A 19,482-nucleotide genomic window follows, 5' to 3' on the forward strand; every position below is an offset into this window, starting at 1 on the left:
GGGGTCGACCCCTAGTGCTCTCAGTCGTAAAAATGTTGAGCTCGGCTACATACATTTAATTTTGTGGAATTGTGGAATTCGAGGACTGTTCTTTTTTAGATACATTTCCTTTTGTCCTTACATTTTTTATAACTGGAGCTTCATTTTGTTCGACCAGCACCAGTGATCAGTATTCCATCTGTATTCCTTTTACAACGGAGATGCTTCAAAAACTGAAATAATCCGAAATTTCTTTGAGATCTTTCCATTTTTCCAAGTACCGTATCCTCTGCTCTTCTCTTTCGATCTTGGTCACTCACTCGTTTTGGCAGCATGTATCTGATCAAGCCCGAAATAACCTTTCCTCTCATTTTTCGAAAGTAATACTAATCCCTTTCATATCAGTCAAGGCCGTTATTTCACCTTGCTTCTTCTCTTTCTTTTTCTCCCGAGAATCAACATATTTCAAATCGAAAAAATCCCGCGCGATAGGCGTCATCAAAGGAATTCCAAGCGATTGTTTGCGTGTAATGTTTCATTTCATGACCAATCCATCCCTAATTAGTACAGTAAGCCGACAAATGGCTAAACGGTTCCTTGAAGAAAAAGAGAAAAAGAGGAAAAGAGAGATAGAGAGAAAATTCAAATTATGTTGACACCTGTTAAAGGCACGCGCTCCCTCCATTCGACCTCTCTTTCCATAAGCTTTGTTTTTTCTTCTATTCATTCAAAAACATAATGGACAAAAAAAGAAAACAATATGGATTATTGTAGAGAAAAAGTAGTAGGTGAAAAAGAGAAAGGGGACCAGAAAAAAGCGAATGGAAGGTCAAAAAATATTTGAAAAATTAATATCATTGATCAGTATACAGTAAGAGACTTCTCATACAACTTGCTGATGATTTCACGATCAGTGGATTTGGGAGAGATAACGATATTTGGAACGGAGTGGCTTGCAGCTTCGGTCAGATGATCTGAAATTTGAAACAGTAATTTAGATACTCTCTAAGAAAGTCAGAATAGTTTCAAACTCACCAATATCAGAATACTCAAATCCCATTTCCTTCAACCCGTTTGGAACTCCGAAATCTTTCATAAATCCTCTCAATTGATCACAGAGAGTTCGAGAGATGTACTCATTATCCGCATTGTTCTGAAAACTCATTGTGATCAATCCTTGTTCTCACACAACAATCAACTCACTGGAATATCAGCTCCAAGTGTTTGAGCAGCCACCAAATGTCTGTCCGGACAAGCAACAGTCGTGAATTCGAAATCAGCAACTGCAGTTGTCATAACCGAAAGACCGTGAGGAATGAGATGTTTTTCTTGTGGATAATCATGGGCAACACATTTCTTTGCTTGGGAGCTGATTGGATAAGAGAGTCCGTGACACAAATGGACACCAGCGTTTCCGAATCCGATTCCAGCAAATGAACTGGCTTTAAGCATTTCAGTACGAGCTTCCTCATCAGTCGGGTCGAAAATAGAGCGACGGAAGTATTTACCGATGATCTGAAAATGATGTTACACTACCCACTCTTTCAGTTTTCCAACTTACTCTTAATGCTTCTCTACTCCAGACATCACTAATTGGATTGGATCCTTGATAAACTGGACGGACCTCTGGACGAGCTGGACGAGGAGATCTCTGATCAAATGGAAGAGCTGTATAGCTTTCCAACGCATGGCAGAGAACATCGAATCCAGAATAGATGGCTACATTACGTGGCATACTCATCACATTCAATGGATCAACAATAGCCAAATATGGTTTAATGCATCTCAATCGAATACCAGTCTTGCATTTGTGCTCCGGAAGATCCATAATAGCAGTTGCAGTGGTTTCAGATCCAGTTCCTGCTGTAGTTGGGACAGCAATCAGAGGAAGCATCGGATTCTTGGGCTGGAGAGATTTTCCGAATGGAGGTCCGACGAAATCAAGGAAATCAGCTTCTGGATTAGATGCATAGAGAGCTGCAGCTTTTGTTGTATCAATTACAGATCCTCCACCAACCGCGATGAAGCTGTCAAATGGCTTCGATTTGGCGAATGCAATAGCTTTTTGCATACTTTTCTCGGATGGTTCGATGAGGACATCATCGAAAACTTCATAGTCGATATTTACATTTTTGAGTGCTTGCTCGGCGTTTCTATAAATAAAAGAAGTGAAGGAGTGGAATTTTACAGTAACCTTCTCAACTCACTTGAATGCAATTGTATTCTGCACATTCTTATCAGTGACAAGCAATGTCTTCTTCGCTCCAAGATTACGGACGTCGTATCCAATCTGATAAAGTTTAGAGATGAATTGATGATCTGTGATATTTCGAAACGTTACCTCCAAAGTGACACCTTTTCCGAAACGAAGAGTTGAGCACACCATTTCGAATGCATAGTCAGTGGACTCTGAAATACAAATAAACGGATATTTGAAGCTTTTTTGAAAAGATAAAACGATACAACTATTAAAAAGGTAAATTAGATTTCAAAGTTTTCTACAGTTCTACATCAAATGGCTCACTATTATATATACTAGTATATACACACAAGGGGGCATTGAATTTTTAGGCTGATTTCCCGTGGATATTATTATTCACGCGGAGAACCTCACCTCTTTTTGGCTAATGTCATTTTTCTTTTGTTGAATTATGAACAAATTTGACATTTTTTCATTTCTTTATTTCTTTATTACTTTTTCGAAAGGGGAACAACCGAATGGATAGCTCTTTTAGTAGCTCTTTAGAAGACGAATAAATTGATTAACTTGTTTGAAGAGGAGAATAAAAAGTTACTCTCTACTGCTCGACACTGTATGTTGTAGCCCTCATCAATTTTATAAGCATCCAAAATTGATACGGTTCATCATATCCGCATAAATGTATCATGAATAAACTAGTTTAATTTTTTGAAGTCTCGAATGTTCGTAATGAGTCTACTCACGAAGAAAATTGTTCTATTCACGATTGCAACTTTATCAAGCTTCATGAAATAAAAAAGGCAACATTTCATTCGTAAATAGAATTAAATCGCAAGAAATGTATTAAACGATACATGCTTTCTTTGTTAGTAGGTCTTTAAAACAGGACACCCTGGAGCTTGCTCTCGCCCCGCCCCTATGCTCAGCGTCCTGGAAGTAGTGATTACCTTAAAACAGGACACCCTGGAGCTTGCTCTCGCCCCGCCCCTATGCTCAGCGTCCTGGAAGTAGTGATTACCTTAAAACAGGACACCCTGGAGCTTGCTCTCGCCCCGCCCCTATGCTCAGCGTCCTGGAAGTAGTGATTACCTTAAAACAGGACACCCTGGAGCTTGCTCTCGCCCCGCCCCTATGCTCAGCGTCCTGGAAGTAGTGATTACCTTAAAACAGGACACCCTGGAGCTTGCTCTTGCCCCGCCCCTATGCTCAGCGTCCTGGAAGTAGTGATTACCTTAAAACAGGACACCCTGGAGCTTGCTCTCGCCCCGCCCCTATGCTCAGCGTCCTGGAAGTAGTGATTAACTTGATATTCCGAGTTCGCAACAGGCAAGTATCTATTTCTTAATTCGACAATAGAAAAAGCAAAACAAGAGCAACCCTCGTTTTCATCGCGTGAAATGCACAAAAATGCGCTATTCAAGTGTTAGTGTTAAAAACGAAATTGACGTGAAGTTATTTTGAGCAAAAATTTTCTTTCTAAATGTGGCCGCTTGGAGAAGTGGTTAACGTGGATGGATTTGAATCGAAAGGTTCTTGGATCGATTCCCACCGAGTGCAAATGTGTTTTGTATTCGAGGTGGGAGTCATCCAGTCCACCGCCCCTAAAAATGCCCCTAAAAATGCCCCAAATTAGATTTCAAAGTTTTCTACAGTTCTACATCAAATGGCTCACTATTATTTCCATGGAGTTTTGCCAATTTAAACGGATTCGTTGACGGAGCGTGATGGGGACAACATGAGCCACCCATCTTGTTGAGCATTCCACGAGCCAAGCTTGCACTCATTCTGGAATTTCAGCAATAACTAACAGAGCCCCGTAAGAGAATTTCAATGATAAAGAAAACGTGGATCTTCTAGTAAATAAAAAAGAAAGATGCCAACAATAACTGTCACGTTTATATATTAGAATAAAGAGAAATAGAGAAGAAAACAAAAGAAAATAGATGAGAGATAAGAGACGCAGATTGATGAACAGCAGTGATCAGTTTTCGAACATAGATGTGTACAACATAGCAGAGGGAAACAGGGTTTGACCTCATTGAACTGGGCTCTGGGGGAGTAGATTTTCCTATCTGGTTTTGTATATCGAAATGTCCAATTAGCATCAAGAATGAAAAATAAATAATTTATTATCTACTTGGTTTGCAACAGAAAACGAGAAAAAACCATAAAATAAAAAGTGAGCTCGAGATTTGTTTCTTTCAACTCTTCAGAGTTTCTGACTGAATTCAGACTGGCTTCCGAGGATTCTGTTTGTAGCAGATATTCTTATTCGGCTCCTCAACATTTCCTGCCGGAGCAAGTGCCACGTGGTGAACTATTGGAGCCAGTTGCTCTGGATCCATGAGTATTTCCACTTGTTTCGGTGTCGCATCTTTAGCTTTTTGATCTTTTGGCAATGCAAATGCAGATGGTCCTTTCCCATTTCTTTCGTATTTTTCTCGAAGTTCGTTTAGGGCGTATTCGGTTTTTGCTTTGTAGTGGAATCGGATAAATATCTGAAAGGTACGAGTTATAGCTGAAATTAGACACTATATTTGTTATAAACTGACATGAACGGCAAGAAAAATGAGAATCATGACAAGAATGATGGCCATGAAGACATGAACTGTTGACTCAACTTGACCCGTGATGACATCTGAAATTCTGATATTTCGCATCAAAGTTACTCTCTCCTTCTTAAAACTTACGTAATCCAAAATTAGTTTGATCATCTCCAGAGTCTGAAATCATTCAAAAAGTTAGTTTTTTGTCTAAAAAGCAAGAAAAGTCACTTGGAGCTTCTTTCAAAAAATTCAACGAAGAAATTTCACTCATGACTTTTCGGACTTGATACTTTTTTGGCGGAGTGTAAAAAGAAACTAACTGAGGTTATCCTCGCCAAAAGAAGCGTTTGCCATACCTTTTGCTGACATGTCAATACTCGAAATGAACCCGAAACCCTTTCAGAAATTGAAACAGAATTCACGTAGATCTCAGTTGTTTTTATTTTTTATTCTCGACTTGCCAACTTGGAATCTCGTCAAGAATTAAATGTGACACGTATTTATTCAAATATTTACAGACACTGGAATCGAGGAGAATGAGGAAAAAGAGAATGGAGGATTGACCCGTTTAGGATGGAATTGACTGGAACTAAATTACATTGGATAATCTCTAAACGGCGTCTTTGTGCGGGAGAGCCGGAGCCATTTTATCGAGTTCGTTGAGGTTTCTCTGCACACTTTTGATTCCAATCGTGATTCGAGTTTTCGGAAATTCGAAATAGGCGATGGCATAGAATATTGAGTTGCAGCCGACTTCGATAAGTTCTGCCAGAGAGAACAAGTTGTATGCTAAAGGAAATCGTAAGGATGAGAGAGAACAACAACTTTTATCCTACCAAAAGGTGAGCAATGTGCCGTAAAATACGGATATGTGATGGGTGTTGAAATAGCACAGAAGTAGCCGACCAAGAAAATCACGCATTTTATACGCCACGTCGTTTCCATCTGAGATAATTTTTTTGAAACTTTTGGTCAATTCCAACAGAAAACCAAGATGATCACTTACCCTATCATGAACATCTCTGCATCCTCCGAAGTGATGTAGCAGAATATTGAAGAGCATGTTGAAATTAAAGCAAATTATCCAGATAGCAAATCCAAGAGCGTGAAGAACAAATCCTCCATTAATATCCACAACAGATACCAAGATCAGACCAAAGGGCTCCGCCCACAATGTGAGCATGTAGATGTAGTTGATTCTGGAGTACCATTGTGATTTTGGAGCCGAGATGAGGAAAAGACGACGGTAGAGCTGAAAGTTTGGGTATGTGTTTTTGAGTATAAAGATGCGTGATGTACCGTCAGAAAAGCGAGTCGAGGCGGTAAATGAATGAACATGATCATCATCCAAATGTACTTTTGAGGTGACCAGATTCCGATGGAATAGGACACAGGAGGGAGCGTTCTGAAAGAAATTAAGATGAGTTATGGTGAATTGGCATTATTAGATGGCTTAACAATTCTTCTCAGAAATTTTACTTCACTGGTATATCTAGATTTTCCATACTTTTCACTCTTTCATCTTCCAATGTATCATCTAGAAGTCAGTTCCATTTTTTCAGCTCCTTCTAGCAAACAAGTTTAAATATTTTCTATTCTGATCCCTCCCTGTTGTTCATGTTATTTCAAAGTATCTATCCATCTAGTTACCACAAAAATATATTATCAAACATTAAGGTCGATAATATGATACATTATCTTTGCAGCGCTCATTACTGTGACGTCTCGTACAATAATATCTTTCTTTTTGACAAATTTCAAATTTCAAAAATCAAGTTCACTCACATGTTCATGTTGGGACACTCTTTACATTCGGTGAAGTTTGAAACTTTTTCAAACTGGAAGACATAGGTGTATGCGACAACAAAGTAGCAACCAGCTCCAGGGAGAAGAGCTCCAAGGCAGACGAGCCATCGAACTGAAAATATAAATTTTTACTTTTCTTCTGTTTTTTCTATCGATTTGTTGTATATATATCTCAGGGCAAAAAACTCACTTCTGAGCATCCTCTCTACCGTATCCTCAATCGGAGATTTCATCGGCTCTTTCTTCTTCTTCGACTTCTCAACCATCGACGCCATCGTCATCGTCGTCGTCATTTGAGGGACTACTGTAGCCGTCATTGCCCCTATCCGTTTCCTCTGCAATTGACCTCTCTTCTGGCCTTCACTACCTTTAAATACTTTTTATGATCATGCCCTTTTTCTTGTTTCAAATCTTTAGCTCCGCCCACATTTCCGAATGTGGTCAAGGAATAGGCAAAAGAAAGGGTCAAAACATGGTGACTGAAATGGGAGACAAAATGTAAATAAGGGAAGAAAGAAACAAGAAAACAAGAAGTAATCGAAATGAAATCAAATGAAAAAAGACATGAACAAAACGAAGAAAATGAGAATAAGAATTAAGAAAAAGAATAGAAGAAAATGAATTGGAACAATAGGAAAGAAGAGAACTAGAAGACAATTCGAGAAGTTTTTGAATAAAGTTAATTGGTGTTGAAAGGAACAAAAGTAGTTGTTTTGTAGTTATATAAGTTTGGTTGAGACGCTTCTGTTTTATTCAACCTTTACACGTTTTTTGTTTCTTTGACCAGTTGAAAATACGGTGTTCTGGCTATTGTCTCTAGACACGACGGTTCACTAGATGCTCATTTTCAACCAATGATCAGGAAAAAAAATCCTAAAAACGTATTTCCGGAAATCTCGATGTTCAATGTCTCCGTACAAAACTGGGCATTACGTCAATCCAAAGTTAATATCTGAAGATCTAAGATATAGACAGATCACCTGTTTTGGATTTAGTTTAGAAACCGCTCAACGTCATCCGACATCGCCTAATAAAAACAGTTTGGTTAGGCCAACTTCAGTAACTTCTTTCAATGAATAACAAAATAATTAGTAAGATGTCAAAAGGAATCTGGAAATGGAGGGGTAGATCCATGTGTCAACGAATGCTTCCAACAAGAAGGTCACAGATTTTCCGAATTCAGCAAAAATGTGTAGGGCACAAAGGAGTGAATACTGTGGTGAAGTGTAGGTCACAAAAAATGACTAAAACTTGACTAAAAGTGGGGAAGAGGTCGAGATAAAATCAGAAGGTTTCAGATTACACAAAATGGAAGAGGAGGTGTTCGAGAGGCTTGAAACTTAGAGTCTCCAGCTGAAAGTGACACCGAAACGAGGTTTTACTGAAAGTATTACAACTTTTCAGAAATTTACAAGCGAATGGTTTGGGCGTTAAAGTTGAGAAAAGGGTTTCAACTTAATAATTATCAAAGTTTTGCCACGCTGAAAAACGTAATCTATTAAAATCATGTCTCTGACCTTCTAATCCCTCCTAATCCATCAATTTCATCCTGCAAAACTGTACAAATTCTCTCTTCTATTCACCTACAAAAACTACACAAAAATCAGGATCGAAAGATCTGCCATTCCATCAGTTTCCTCACTGATCTCTCTCTTTCAATCCCTCATATCAATGCCATAAACATTCAACCTAATCCATAGAAACAACACAAACTCAAAAAGAGAAAGAGAGAAGTCGAAACGGGTTTCAGACTTTTGAATTTCCTATGATGAATCGAGAATTAAGAATCGAACGACGACGAGAGAAGAGGGAAAAGGGAGGTGGAATCATTACAGCCGCTACACGACATCTCCTACTTTTGTTCGTCTTTTTCTGTATGCAACCACCTTGAAGTTTTGTCAAGAATCTGGTTTCGGAGAGGTCACGACCATGAAGAAGAAGTAGTGATGAAGCAGTCAAGAAGCTAACTGGATTTCACTCACTACCATTCTTATTTTGTATTTCAGAATGAATACGGCGGCCATCAATTTCTCTTTTTTTCGTTCTGCAATCATCTCCCCTTATCATTATCAATGATCACGAATGATGATGTTATATTATCGGGAAAAGAGAAAAAAGAGAAGACGTTGTCGCACTTTCTACAGAATTTTCCTCGTTTATCACACCTGGAGGTGATGAATTTTGGAAAGTGTATTCAAGATCAAAGCACCTAACAAAGAAAGTACAAGGGAAGTTTGATGAATTGGATCGGAAATTCAAAATTTATGGCTAAGAATGCAGGCCTTTAGTCTCAAAGCATCCTAGTAAATATTGAAATGAACTGTTAGTCTCCGTACGAAATCAAATCTAACTGACTTCACAATGTCTCTGTCAACAAATTAATACGCCAAAACCGTAAAAAATCTTGGGAGCCATCAAAATGAGAACCTCATAAAAGTAGGTCATACCACTTTGTCCCAGTGACGTCGAAAGAAACACGTCACATCAAAACACATTGTCTTCCCAGATCTTCAGACGATCGTTTCATGTGACGAGACGAGGAAAAATGATCTTGTAAATTGGGCGAAGACCGTTAACAGTTTTTGACGTAGTTTAGTAGTTCGAGAATGAGAAAAAATATGTAGGCGTTACAAAGTTGAATAAGAGAGATTCTTCAAGTGGACGATGAAAGATGAAGAACCTTTTTTGAGATTTCCGGTGGTAGAAACGGTTTGTGAATGAAGGGGTATAAGAGAGAGCTGAGACAGTTTCTGAAGGTTAACAGAGGAAAATGGGTCAAGAAGTGTGTCTAGTCTGAACCTGAACCGTAGAATGATACCGAACTTGACTTCTTCTGATCACTAGATTTCGAAAGGTATGATTTGTGCGTTTCATTGATTGAATGCAAAATGCTTTCGATACAAAATTTTGTGACTGTATAAAAAAGAGAAATGCATTGCTCTTATCAATAGAAAAACCACCAAATAGCGGAAGAGAAGAAAGTGATAAAATAATTTATGACAGGGAGAGAAATGAGAGTTTCGGAAAAAGAAGAAGCAATGGGAGAATGACAGTTACAGAGGGAATTCATATGATATTGTCCTTTCCGGTCATGCTCTAGAATAAAATGACTTTTTGAGATCAAGAGGTGATTCTATTAGAGAGATTTCAAATTGACAGAATTTGGTAAAGGTTTCTATAAACCGAGAAGGATATTGATGAAGAAATGAGATTTCAAAACATGTAACTCGTTTTCGAAACAACGAAATATTTTCTTGCCTAAAAAGTCACACTCCTTGACAAGTTGGATCTAAACTGTTAGACCTTCCTTTGACAAAACCTATATCAAGTTTCAAGAAAGCCACGCCCCCTTCCCCTCCAAATAGTGAAAGTTGTAACAGAACCCCCATCTGTGAACCATCTCTTTCAGTTTCTCCTGAAATGGTTCGATTTTGAAAAAGGAGTGGGTCGGACGGGGGATATACGAATCTTCTTGGCGTGGCAGACAAGATTTGCGCGAAACAGTCATAAATCAAAAAGGAATTGAGATTTAGGAATATGTGAGAGTAACAGAGACGCAGAGATGGAGAGAGAACGGTTTCGGTTTCGATGGAAATCAGCAGTTGTCCACACCTCCTTACCGGAGAAACGACTACTTTTTGTTTCTTGCTTGATTCTTCGTTTGATATCTTTTAGTTTTACGGATGAGAGAGAGACAGAGAGAAAAGGAATAGTTTAATAGGCAGGTTTATGATCCTACGGCAGATACAAAAAACTAAAACAGCAACATCCCAGACATATCATAAAGTGGATTGTGTTCTCCGGAAGTGTTATTCAGATGGTAGATAGTTGGACATTGTAATCGTAGTCAGCCTAGAATTTAGTATAAATGGATATCGGACTCTAGGATGTTTGGTCTCAGGATATCTCTCCACCGAATCTAGATCATAATGAATTACTCTTTATTTCAGTCTTCTTCTGCAAAAAATAACGAGGTGCGAGACTATCCTTTGAGACTGTTACTGAACTTTGTGAAATGTGCAAGAGGATTATCAAAACGATGCAGAACTATTGGTAAACTTTCATAGTTTGAACTTGTGTACTTTTCTAAATTGAAGTGAACCTACAGTACTGGCATAAAGAATGCGACACTTCCAGTTTTTAGTCGAAAACTGTCGAATTTGGGAGTGTGGGATGGGCTCACTGATGGTATCACAGTATCGATTGTTTAAGAAGTGTATAGATCACAAGTGGAGCTTCATTTCTGTAGTTGACAACTTTTTCGTACGGGCCCATCCTAAGAAGTTATCAATCGTCCATGTAATTTCTTGTAATGTTTTGCTTTTTCAGTGCTAAACGGAGAGATTTTTGAGCTTTTTACATTGACTGCCTGTACCTTCTTAGAATGTGCTCATACAAAAAAGTAGTCAACTACATAAATGAAGCTCTACTTGTGATCTATACATTCTATTAACAATCAATATTGTGAGACTATCAGTTAGGCTCTCTCACACTCACCAAGTTGATCATTTTCAACTAAAACTGCAAGTGTCACATTCTTTATGGGTACTGTATATACACAATGTTTTACAGGCAGTTATCAAATAACAAATATGATAATCTCACTTTCAGTATTGAATTCTTATCTCCGGGCAGAGCAAATAGAAGGAAGTACGAAAGATCAGAGTGTGTTTCAGCTTTGCTGAAAGCGTTTTTCTTTTACAGGGAATTTCGGTAGAGCGCGTTTGCGAGACTTTTGTTTTATATTTACTTTGAGATACTTTCTTTCTGAACGATCAGTTTTATCTACTGTAAACTTTAAACCATATCAGTTGTCTGCTACATTCCCTTCTCGGTTTTCCGATCAACATCCTACTATATAATTTACTATTATTCTGCACAGTCACATGTACGTATCCTCCTGTTTTCTCTACATAGTACCCCGATCCCATTGATACTATTCTTTGTTTTTACGAACTCTGCTCCTCAAAAGAATCCTCTTCGTTTTTCTTTATTTCGGTCTCCCTGATCACATGATGACCACGTTGTTTCTTCTGCGAGTGATACCAGATGGAAACGATTTCTGTTCATAAAAGGAAAATGGTTTTTATCAGTTGAAGGGAAAAAAAAGAGAGAAGAGATTCTAGAATTAGACGAGTCGATTTCTTTTCAATCAAGAGTTTTGAAGACCTCTTTTCCAGTGCATTTGTAGATGTATTGTTGCTCGACAGAGTGAGATCCATGGGTGTTTGTAGCAGTCACTTTGTATACTCCTTGGTCATCTTGAGTTGGGTTCTGAAAACTTAATGATGACTGATTTGAAAGATTTGTGTTTTGGTTTAAACTTCTGAACTGTTAGTACGGTGCCAAGAAGCGGCACGGTGTCGGCACTGTTGCGCCTGTGTTATACCTGTGTTATAAATCTAGGCGCCATTTTTGAAGGGTTTTTAGACGACGTCTCGGCGCCAAGGTTCCACTATCTTCAGTTCAACTATAATCTATATGTTTGATAGGGAAGAAATAAAGAAGACAACGTGAGTTTTGGAAAGCGTAAAAACTAACTTCTGGAAAAAAGGAGTTTGGACTTATAGAACCTTTGGGTAGGAGTCTAAAACTTAAAGCCACAGTGAACATTTAAATAAATTTTCCGCAATAAGGGACTCTATCGTCATTTTAAAACAAAGGATTAGAGTGATTCTATCTGAGAATCTTCTAAAACAATCTCTTATTATAGTTTTCTATTAAGTTTTCATCTCCAATTTTCGATTTCATCTCGACCCTCCCTCCGTTCCTATCTCTCTCAATGTTCTCCGTATCTTATAAAATTCAAACATGATTTTTCTTCTCGTTCATCTCGATAAATGTAATCTTCACCTATTGTCTACTACACCAATCAAACAGTATTACAATATAGTTTTTCCCTCGAAAATCGCTAACCTTGATGTGCAGTGTAACCGTAAACTTTCCGACCATCTTCTTAATCTTTGAAACGTAACGATCGCCAGTCAGCTCTTTGTCTTTCAAAAACCTGAAAAATTCATGAGAGAATCTGGTTTTTTAGTTCTATTAATAAGGTCTAGGCCACTATCTGTAACCGATATTTACCATTTGATTGTTGGCTGTGGATTAGCATTACAAATGCATTCAAATAGAACAGAACCATCTGGAGAGATGATCAAAGATGGAGCTTTCTCGAAGAATGGAGCAAGAACCATTTTGCATTCGAAGACTGAAAAAGAAAGAAGTAATGTAAAGATAATGAAAAGAACATATGTAAGAATGAAGGATCTGAGAGGGAGCTTCTCAAAGATCAATGCATCAATAACAGGTGACGGAAATAGAAGAAGAGAAGAGAGACGGAGAGAAAAAGAAACGAGTAGGCGGAGAGATGAAAGAGCACCTTGGATTCGGATGGAATGAGGAGAAACAACAAGTTTAATAATGGGAAAATCCGGCAGAAAAAAATCAAATTTATGCGGTGATTATTGCGGTTTGCGAATTCGGCAAAGAACGGGTGTTCCGAGAAAAATCTATAATGTCAACGAATCTGCTTGAATTCTTAAAACTCATTTAATTGGTTCTAATTAATTCACGCCAGTGATATAGTAGTTGCAAAACGGCACAGCTCCAAGAAATCTGAAATAAGAGAAACCAAAAATGGGCGGGGCATATTGTTTCGACGTGTAATGTATTTCTTTTCTAATTATTTTTTTTCTAAACTCATTTTTTCTTCTCCTGATTCCCCCTTTTTAAGTTATTGCAAACTTTTCTGAGCGGAATTAGTATCGAAATGGGAGACGCAAATTCAGCGGATTTGAAGACACTCGAAAATGGATCCAACTCGTCGTCGATTGATAATGTTGAGAGAAAAATGGTAAGACTGATTTCTGACGCAATGAGGAGAAACACTAGTCATTCCAGATTTTGCTGAAAATAGCGGAAAACGAAAAGTCTCGCTTTGATGACGTCATCACTGGCGCGGAATCAGAGAATGGATGGGAGGATTGTTGGAAGGAGACGGAGGATAGTGTGACACAATCAATTGATGAATTGGATAGAAGTATTCCAGAGGAATGGATTGATGAGCATCCCAAGACTATTGCTCCGTCTCCAGGAGTCTATAGCATTGAGAAACCACTTCAATCGGCTCCACACAGCTACTATGAACTGATGGATCTGAATGTGGAGAATATTGACAACACTGTTCGTATGGCACGTGTTCCGTCTCAATATCAATTGGATGCTCTTTCCGAAATGTTCATTTTTGATGTCCCACAACATTATACGTTAGTTTTCTTTTCTGATTTTCTAGGATTTAAGATCAACGAATGTCCATTATGATAATTCTTATTTATTCCAGAATGAGGAAGGCGTCTGCCAACTGCCAACCACTTCCAACCAACATCGTCTCAGCTGATCAAGAAGATCGTCCAGATGTGAATGACTGGACAACTCCGTACTTTGTGAACTCTGAATATGTCTCCGAATTGCTCATGTAGAAAAACTCAACTGACTGTCTCGTTTTCGATAAAATTTGATTTCTTGGCTTGGTTTTTTTCAGTTTATTGAAATCAGATGGCTATTTATTATTTGGTGGGGAATCAGTACAGGTTGGAAGAAGACTGATCGGTTGAAAAAGTATCACAACAATATGATGAAGAAAGAGTTAATCAATGTTTGGTGGCAAATAAATTTATTGAAAACATTTCTTCAAATCAGAAATTTACCAAATCATGGCATGAGCCAGATCTGAATTTTCAATGACTGGATGCAGTTCTGATTTGACGAAGTGTATTTGAGGAAAAGAAGGCATTTAAAAATTTAAGAAATTATTTATAACATTTATTTTCTTCTGTACTTGACCACGATCTTCGGTTTGTTTGGTCCTCCGTTCGATCCACTTGTCCCGGGGATTTCCAAACACGATTGGATCAATCCAGGTGTCATTGACTCCACTCTTCTCATCATTTCGTATTTTGTCTCGTGGATAATACTTGGAATTATCAATTCATCAGCTGCCGAAATGAATCCATTCAATTCGTTCTTTGTTAGAATTTTCAGAAAATCGGCGCACCATCTTGAAGTGTTCGGGCAGTCAACACGAGAAAAGTAACACCATTTGACAACCAATTGCATTATTTCTCCGTTGACATTCGGAATTTGAATTGGTTGGAGAAGAAGATGCGGATGACGATCTTCCAAATCATCGACTTGTTCACTGAGTGTTATTGATTGACTGATATCTTCCGAGTTCATTTCGAACACTTGTTTGTCAGATGTCTCCACTTTGTAGACTTTTTCAGAGTTCATAATACACTCGAAACAGCTGAAAATTTGGAAACTTATTGAAAATTAAATTTTTGGAAGACAAATATAATTGTTAGTATTGAAAAGAGGTCCGATAATAAGCAGCTGGACATTTGGAAGAGGGAAAAATCTTTGATTTCAAGCTTTTACAACAAATTTCGAAATAGATCAAAACACATTCAGACATCAGAGTTAGAAACTCTGAAAAATCTGAAGTATTTCGATAGACAAGAGGAAAAAAGAAGAAGAAAAAGAAATTAGAGGTAACGAAGAGCCAGACGAGACACCAGTTGCTGTGGTAACCGAAAAAATGAGTAGATGGTTGAAAAAGAAGAAATATATAAGAGTGTGGGTGATAATTATTACTCGCTTATTTCCTTTTTCCCTCGGGTTGATGTTGATAGAAAAGTTTTGTGAAAAAGGAGAAAGAGTTGAAAGAAAGAAAAAGAAGAAAGAGGTATATCAGATGGGAATTTATACGTGAGAAAGGAATTTGTGAGAGAAAGACTCAGAGAGACAACAATTGAGGATACACTCCTTCTGAAACTACAACCACAAATCAGAAGTTTCGTAAACAAACAGCTGGAATCAAATACCAAATTTCTTCTATTGTGATTTCCGAAATTGTGGAACTGAAAATGAAAACTCGGAATGCTTTCGGTAATTAACACGTCAAAAATTTTAATGTTGAATATGATTTATATATGTATCGTCTATGTTGATGCCTCGTTTAGTGATATCCCACGTATTTCGAAGTCCAAGAAACCGAAAAAAGTCATGAGAATCGGAGAATGAACACTGGGAGAATAGAAGGTTCTCAGGTTTTCATGATGCGAAACTTTATAAATTCAGGATACTTCAAAATTCTAGTTTTGTCAAAAGCGATGTAAGATTTCAATCAAAATGCGAGAGATTCACAAAATGAGCTCTTTCGAGATTCCACAAACTCTTAAACTAGTATTTCGGAGTAAAAGAAATTCTTGTCCGAAATAAAACAAGTACTAAAAATTGAGAAATTGCTTGAGTGTGGGCTCATTTTGGAATAATAACTTGGCTTTTATGAACATTATCCTCGATTTATTGCATAATTGGAATCTGAATAGCTACAATTTTTTTTGCCCAACGTTATCGAGGTTTTTGAATAAAACCACATTCTGTATATTCACGACTTCAGATTATTCAACAAATGAGTCAAATCTGAAAACTATAACTAACAAATGGTATATTCAATAGCCTTATCCAGTCACTAGTTGAGTTGCAACTAGTACGAAAAGTTGTGCCACGAAAATGTTTCCACATCGAAATTCACTTCTCCATAAATCATTCCTTTTATGTCTTTCAACTTCACAATCCTTGACGACGACTCGAAACTCCAAAAAAAGAAATCAAAGCACAAAAAAAAGTTTATTTAATTAAAAAGTAATGTGTTGAGTATCTCCAATTAATTCCAATCAATTAAATCACTGATGTTGCATTCCTGGAAGTTTGATAAGTGCAGATCTTGGAAGATGAATTTGTTGTCCATTATCCCACGAGACGATGCAACAATTCTCACCCATCAACTGCAATTCATTCCCTCTTTTTTACTTTTCGATCCGATCTTTCCTCTTTCTTTCCAAACTAATCTCATTCTCTATTCAAGTCACCAATCAAATATTTATTGCCGTTTCCCCTCTCTTTTTTTTATGTTTTGACCAATATCACCCTTCTCTCTCTCAACTAAATCTATCCGACGTCACAAACATAATCCTCTTTTTGATAATACCTGTGTGACTTCTCCAGTCATATTGTACATATGATGTCTCATTGGTTCCCATGCTGTATAGTTGATATCGAATAGATACGAACATTTCGGATCCTGGAATTCCTCACAAGCAATGCAACGGGCCAGCGTGTGGTTGTTTCTGGAGTTATCAAAATGCGTTAGAGGCGAACCAGCTGGTTTCAAACTCTCACCTATCATAAATAAATGGAAGAGACAACGAATCGTCAACCATATAACGGACAAACGGACGCCAGTAAATTTCGATTGCATCCCGTTTCCATTGAACAATATCTGCCACGTCGACGTTCATTGGAAGGCAGAGTTCGGCAAGGAATGGCATGTTGTAGAACTGAAATATGGGGAGGGTTGAATCATAAATAGATCTGAAAACTCACATGAGCCTCTCTTTTCAACTCTTCACATGCTTCTGTGTCGGCTGGTACCACAAAATGATCACCGTCTCGAAGGTAATTCAGAACTTTTCCGAAATGCTTTGGGTCTCGATCAATGAAAATCTCATCACCAGTCTTCCAACGATCACTGACCATCACTGCTAGCACCTGGAAATCCAATTAGGCCTGAATTCTCGAATTACTACCGTAACCTACCGTATCTGGAATTCTTGTCAACGTAGCTACCGTAGTCTCGAACTTTTTTCCCCCGACATTCAACATAACTCTCTCGCTGAGATTACTTCCTCCTTCCTGGGAAAAACTCATCTGAAAAACAGAAATGAAAAACTCGTTTCGAAAAATGTATGAATAAAAAATAGCTCACCGAATTCTGAGACTTCTCCATCGTGTTTCAGTCGAGACAACTTCAAGACTCTGTGGTTTTCAAAGAGATTATGAAAATCCGAAAAACTGAAAAAAGAAGAGATTTTTGGATGCCAGAAGGAAGCCTTCTTCTTCGTTTTTCTCAAGGCAAATACATCGGATTAATTGTGAGAGACAACGAGAAATAGTGTGTGAGATGGAGAGACGCAGAGAAAATAGGGAGAAAGGTGGCATTCAATTTGAAGTGGATTAGAGAGGCGACGAAATGAGCAAAAAAGATGGAAAAGGGGGAGAGTAGAATGATGGAAGGATTCTGTTTGACATGAGACATTTGTCCAATTTATCGCTTTTTTTGTCAGTTTAGTTGCCTGTTTTTTGAGAGAAAAAGGGCAAAATGGACTAGTGAAACGAGAGGAAATTGGAGCCGTTTCCGGTGAGATTATTTTGTTTTTCGGAGAGATTTTGAAGGCGTGCGATTTTTAAAGAAGAAGAAGAAGATGGTGACGTTTTGGAGGACGTAAAAGTCAGGAAGAGTGTCTTGGAGTGGCTACGAAGGTCTGCGAAATCATAAATCTGCACGAATGTCCGGATGTCCGGATGTTTCCTTGTAACGTTTTCTCGAAAGATTTCGAAGAAAAACGAAAAAATTTTAACAGTTTTACGGCTCTAATTATTTCTGCAGCGACCTATTACCCGATTCGGAAGAGCATCAGAATCTCCAGCTCATTTTAGTTTAAAAATAGGGAATAGCCTCAGAATTTGTTAATTTTACAGCTGGCTTCTGAAATCATAGTATTCAAGCCTTCTTACTCGCATTATTCACGAAATTTCATTCAAAAACAAATTCGAATTCAAGTGAGTCTTATGGATTTTCGCACGGACGTCTCACATTTTCCCCCCAGAAAGATCATGAAAAACTGCTCCAATTGATCGAACCAAAACCTTATTGCAAGAATAATTTCTACTTTTTTGTCTTAAGTCACCTGAAAAAAGAAGAAAAAGATCAGTGAGGCATAAAGAGTCGAAGAAGTTCATTGAGTGAGAAGAGCTCATTAGTGATTCCCTTCTGGCCATGGGAAAGAGAAAAAGGGGGAGAGCAATTAGAGCTGAAAGAGGAGAGAGGGAGGTTTCTGGTTGAAAGGGGGAGAAAGTTCGCAACTTTTTTTTTTCGAAATAAATCTCTTTTTCTATTTGTATTTCATTTCGGAAAGTGAGTCTCTTTCGGAGAGAAAACGAGGTATCGTGTGAAATAAGTATGGATTATTTATGAAAAATGAACTGAGAAAGAGAAAGAAATTGAAAGGGAAACCGAGAAAAATATGAAAAGAAAATGGGAATGTATGAATATGGGCAATATAATGCAAAGTGCGAGTCGTTTTCTCCGCAAAAAAAGAGAAATAGAGGGAGTCTCTGGTGGCAGAATGAAATCGAAATGTTGAAAAAAGGGAGAGAGAATAGGAGACGTAGAGACGCAAAGAGAGAAATGCACGACGACTCCAAACCCCCTTCAAAACAGGTATTTTTCTTTTCCTTCTTTTGTTTGTCTTCTGAATTCCGGATGATCCTTGGGAAAGCTGAAAAGGATTTTGTTTTGTCTACATCTGAAAGAACAACAAATCAAAGGCCATTAAAATTTCAATTCTACAGTTTATAGATTTTGGAACTGATGGTTGGAACGGCATGAATATTAACATTGAAAATTCGCGTATTCGGCTCACTTTGTATATTATAGTGAAATGCAACAAGAATCTTCTAAGAAAAAAACGACGGGTTGTTGGCAGAAATGGGGGGAGAAAAAGAAAAGAAACATTTGGAAATGACAATAGTGATAATAACCTTTTCACCACAATTTTCGCTCTTAATTCACAAGAAATTGCATACAATAAAAATATTGAAAGAGATAAAAGGAAAACAGCAAGAACATATATCAGGGGTTTATGGTAAAACATATAAAACGACATGCTTTTACTGTTGCCGCCGAACCGAATTCAGTTGGAAATGGGATTATCTCTCCGTGATGATACTTCCGATTCCTTAATTAGTACATCCAAAATAAGTACGTGGCGAAATGTCAATAAAACTACCAAATATTGGCATGAAATGAAATGGAACAGGATTAAGTGA

The 19,482-nt window shown here is 37.8% G+C and overlaps 6 protein-coding genes across 6 annotated transcripts; 1 reads left to right on the top strand and 5 right to left on the bottom strand.

The window, feature by feature from the left end:
• Nucleotides 1-840: 840 nt before the first annotated feature.
• Nucleotides 841-3,963, bottom strand: GCK72_005242 (uncharacterized protein; the record flags this gene model as incomplete). The annotated part of the gene is made up of 7 exons (XM_003116825.2): nucleotides 841-953; nucleotides 1,015-1,132; nucleotides 1,183-1,494; nucleotides 1,541-2,132; nucleotides 2,187-2,269; nucleotides 2,321-2,388; nucleotides 3,852-3,963. 7 exons carry the CDS (start codon nucleotides 3,961-3,963, stop codon nucleotides 841-843), a joined length of 1,398 nt encoding a protein of 465 aa, XP_003116873.2.
• A 444-nt stretch (nucleotides 3,964-4,407) lies between these two features.
• GCK72_005243 (uncharacterized protein) lies at nucleotides 4,408-5,079 on the bottom strand (the record flags this gene model as incomplete). Its single annotated transcript, XM_053725102.1, has 4 exons — nucleotides 4,408-4,677; nucleotides 4,732-4,817; nucleotides 4,870-4,902; nucleotides 5,046-5,079. The coding sequence occupies 4 exons, from the start codon at nucleotides 5,077-5,079 to the stop codon at nucleotides 4,408-4,410; spliced, it is 423 nt and encodes a 140-aa protein (XP_053589296.1).
• Nucleotides 5,080-11,679: 6,600 nt separating this feature from the next.
• Nucleotides 11,680-12,725, bottom strand: GCK72_005244 (uncharacterized protein; the record flags this gene model as incomplete). The annotated part of the gene is made up of 3 exons (XM_003117443.2): nucleotides 11,680-11,805; nucleotides 12,448-12,538; nucleotides 12,616-12,725. 3 exons carry the CDS (start codon nucleotides 12,723-12,725, stop codon nucleotides 11,680-11,682), a joined length of 327 nt encoding a protein of 108 aa, XP_003117491.1.
• Nucleotides 12,726-13,300: 575 nt separating this feature from the next.
• GCK72_005245 (uncharacterized protein) lies at nucleotides 13,301-14,009 on the top strand (the record flags this gene model as incomplete). The annotated part of the gene is made up of 3 exons (XM_003117165.2): nucleotides 13,301-13,384; nucleotides 13,432-13,796; nucleotides 13,871-14,009. The coding sequence occupies 3 exons, from the start codon at nucleotides 13,301-13,303 to the stop codon at nucleotides 14,007-14,009; spliced, it is 588 nt and encodes a 195-aa protein (XP_003117213.2).
• Nucleotides 14,010-14,352: 343 nt separating this feature from the next.
• On the bottom strand, nucleotides 14,353-14,820 carry GCK72_005246 (uncharacterized protein; the record flags this gene model as incomplete). The annotated part of the gene is made up of 1 exon (XM_003117471.2): nucleotides 14,353-14,820. One exon carries the CDS (start codon nucleotides 14,818-14,820, stop codon nucleotides 14,353-14,355), a length of 468 nt encoding a protein of 155 aa, XP_003117519.2.
• A 1,457-nt stretch (nucleotides 14,821-16,277) lies between these two features.
• Nucleotides 16,278-17,380, bottom strand: GCK72_005247 (uncharacterized protein; the record flags this gene model as incomplete). The annotated part of the gene is made up of 6 exons (XM_053725103.1): nucleotides 16,278-16,379; nucleotides 16,583-16,721; nucleotides 16,774-16,931; nucleotides 16,978-17,142; nucleotides 17,191-17,301; nucleotides 17,360-17,380. The coding sequence occupies 6 exons, from the start codon at nucleotides 17,378-17,380 to the stop codon at nucleotides 16,278-16,280; spliced, it is 696 nt and encodes a 231-aa protein (XP_053589297.1).
• Nucleotides 17,381-19,482: the final 2,102 nt, after the last annotated feature.

Source organism: Caenorhabditis remanei, chromosome II (genome assembly GCF_010183535.1).
Source record: "Caenorhabditis remanei strain PX506 chromosome II, whole genome shotgun sequence".
NCBI classification, from domain to species: Eukaryota; Metazoa; Nematoda; class Chromadorea; order Rhabditida; family Rhabditidae; genus Caenorhabditis; species Caenorhabditis remanei.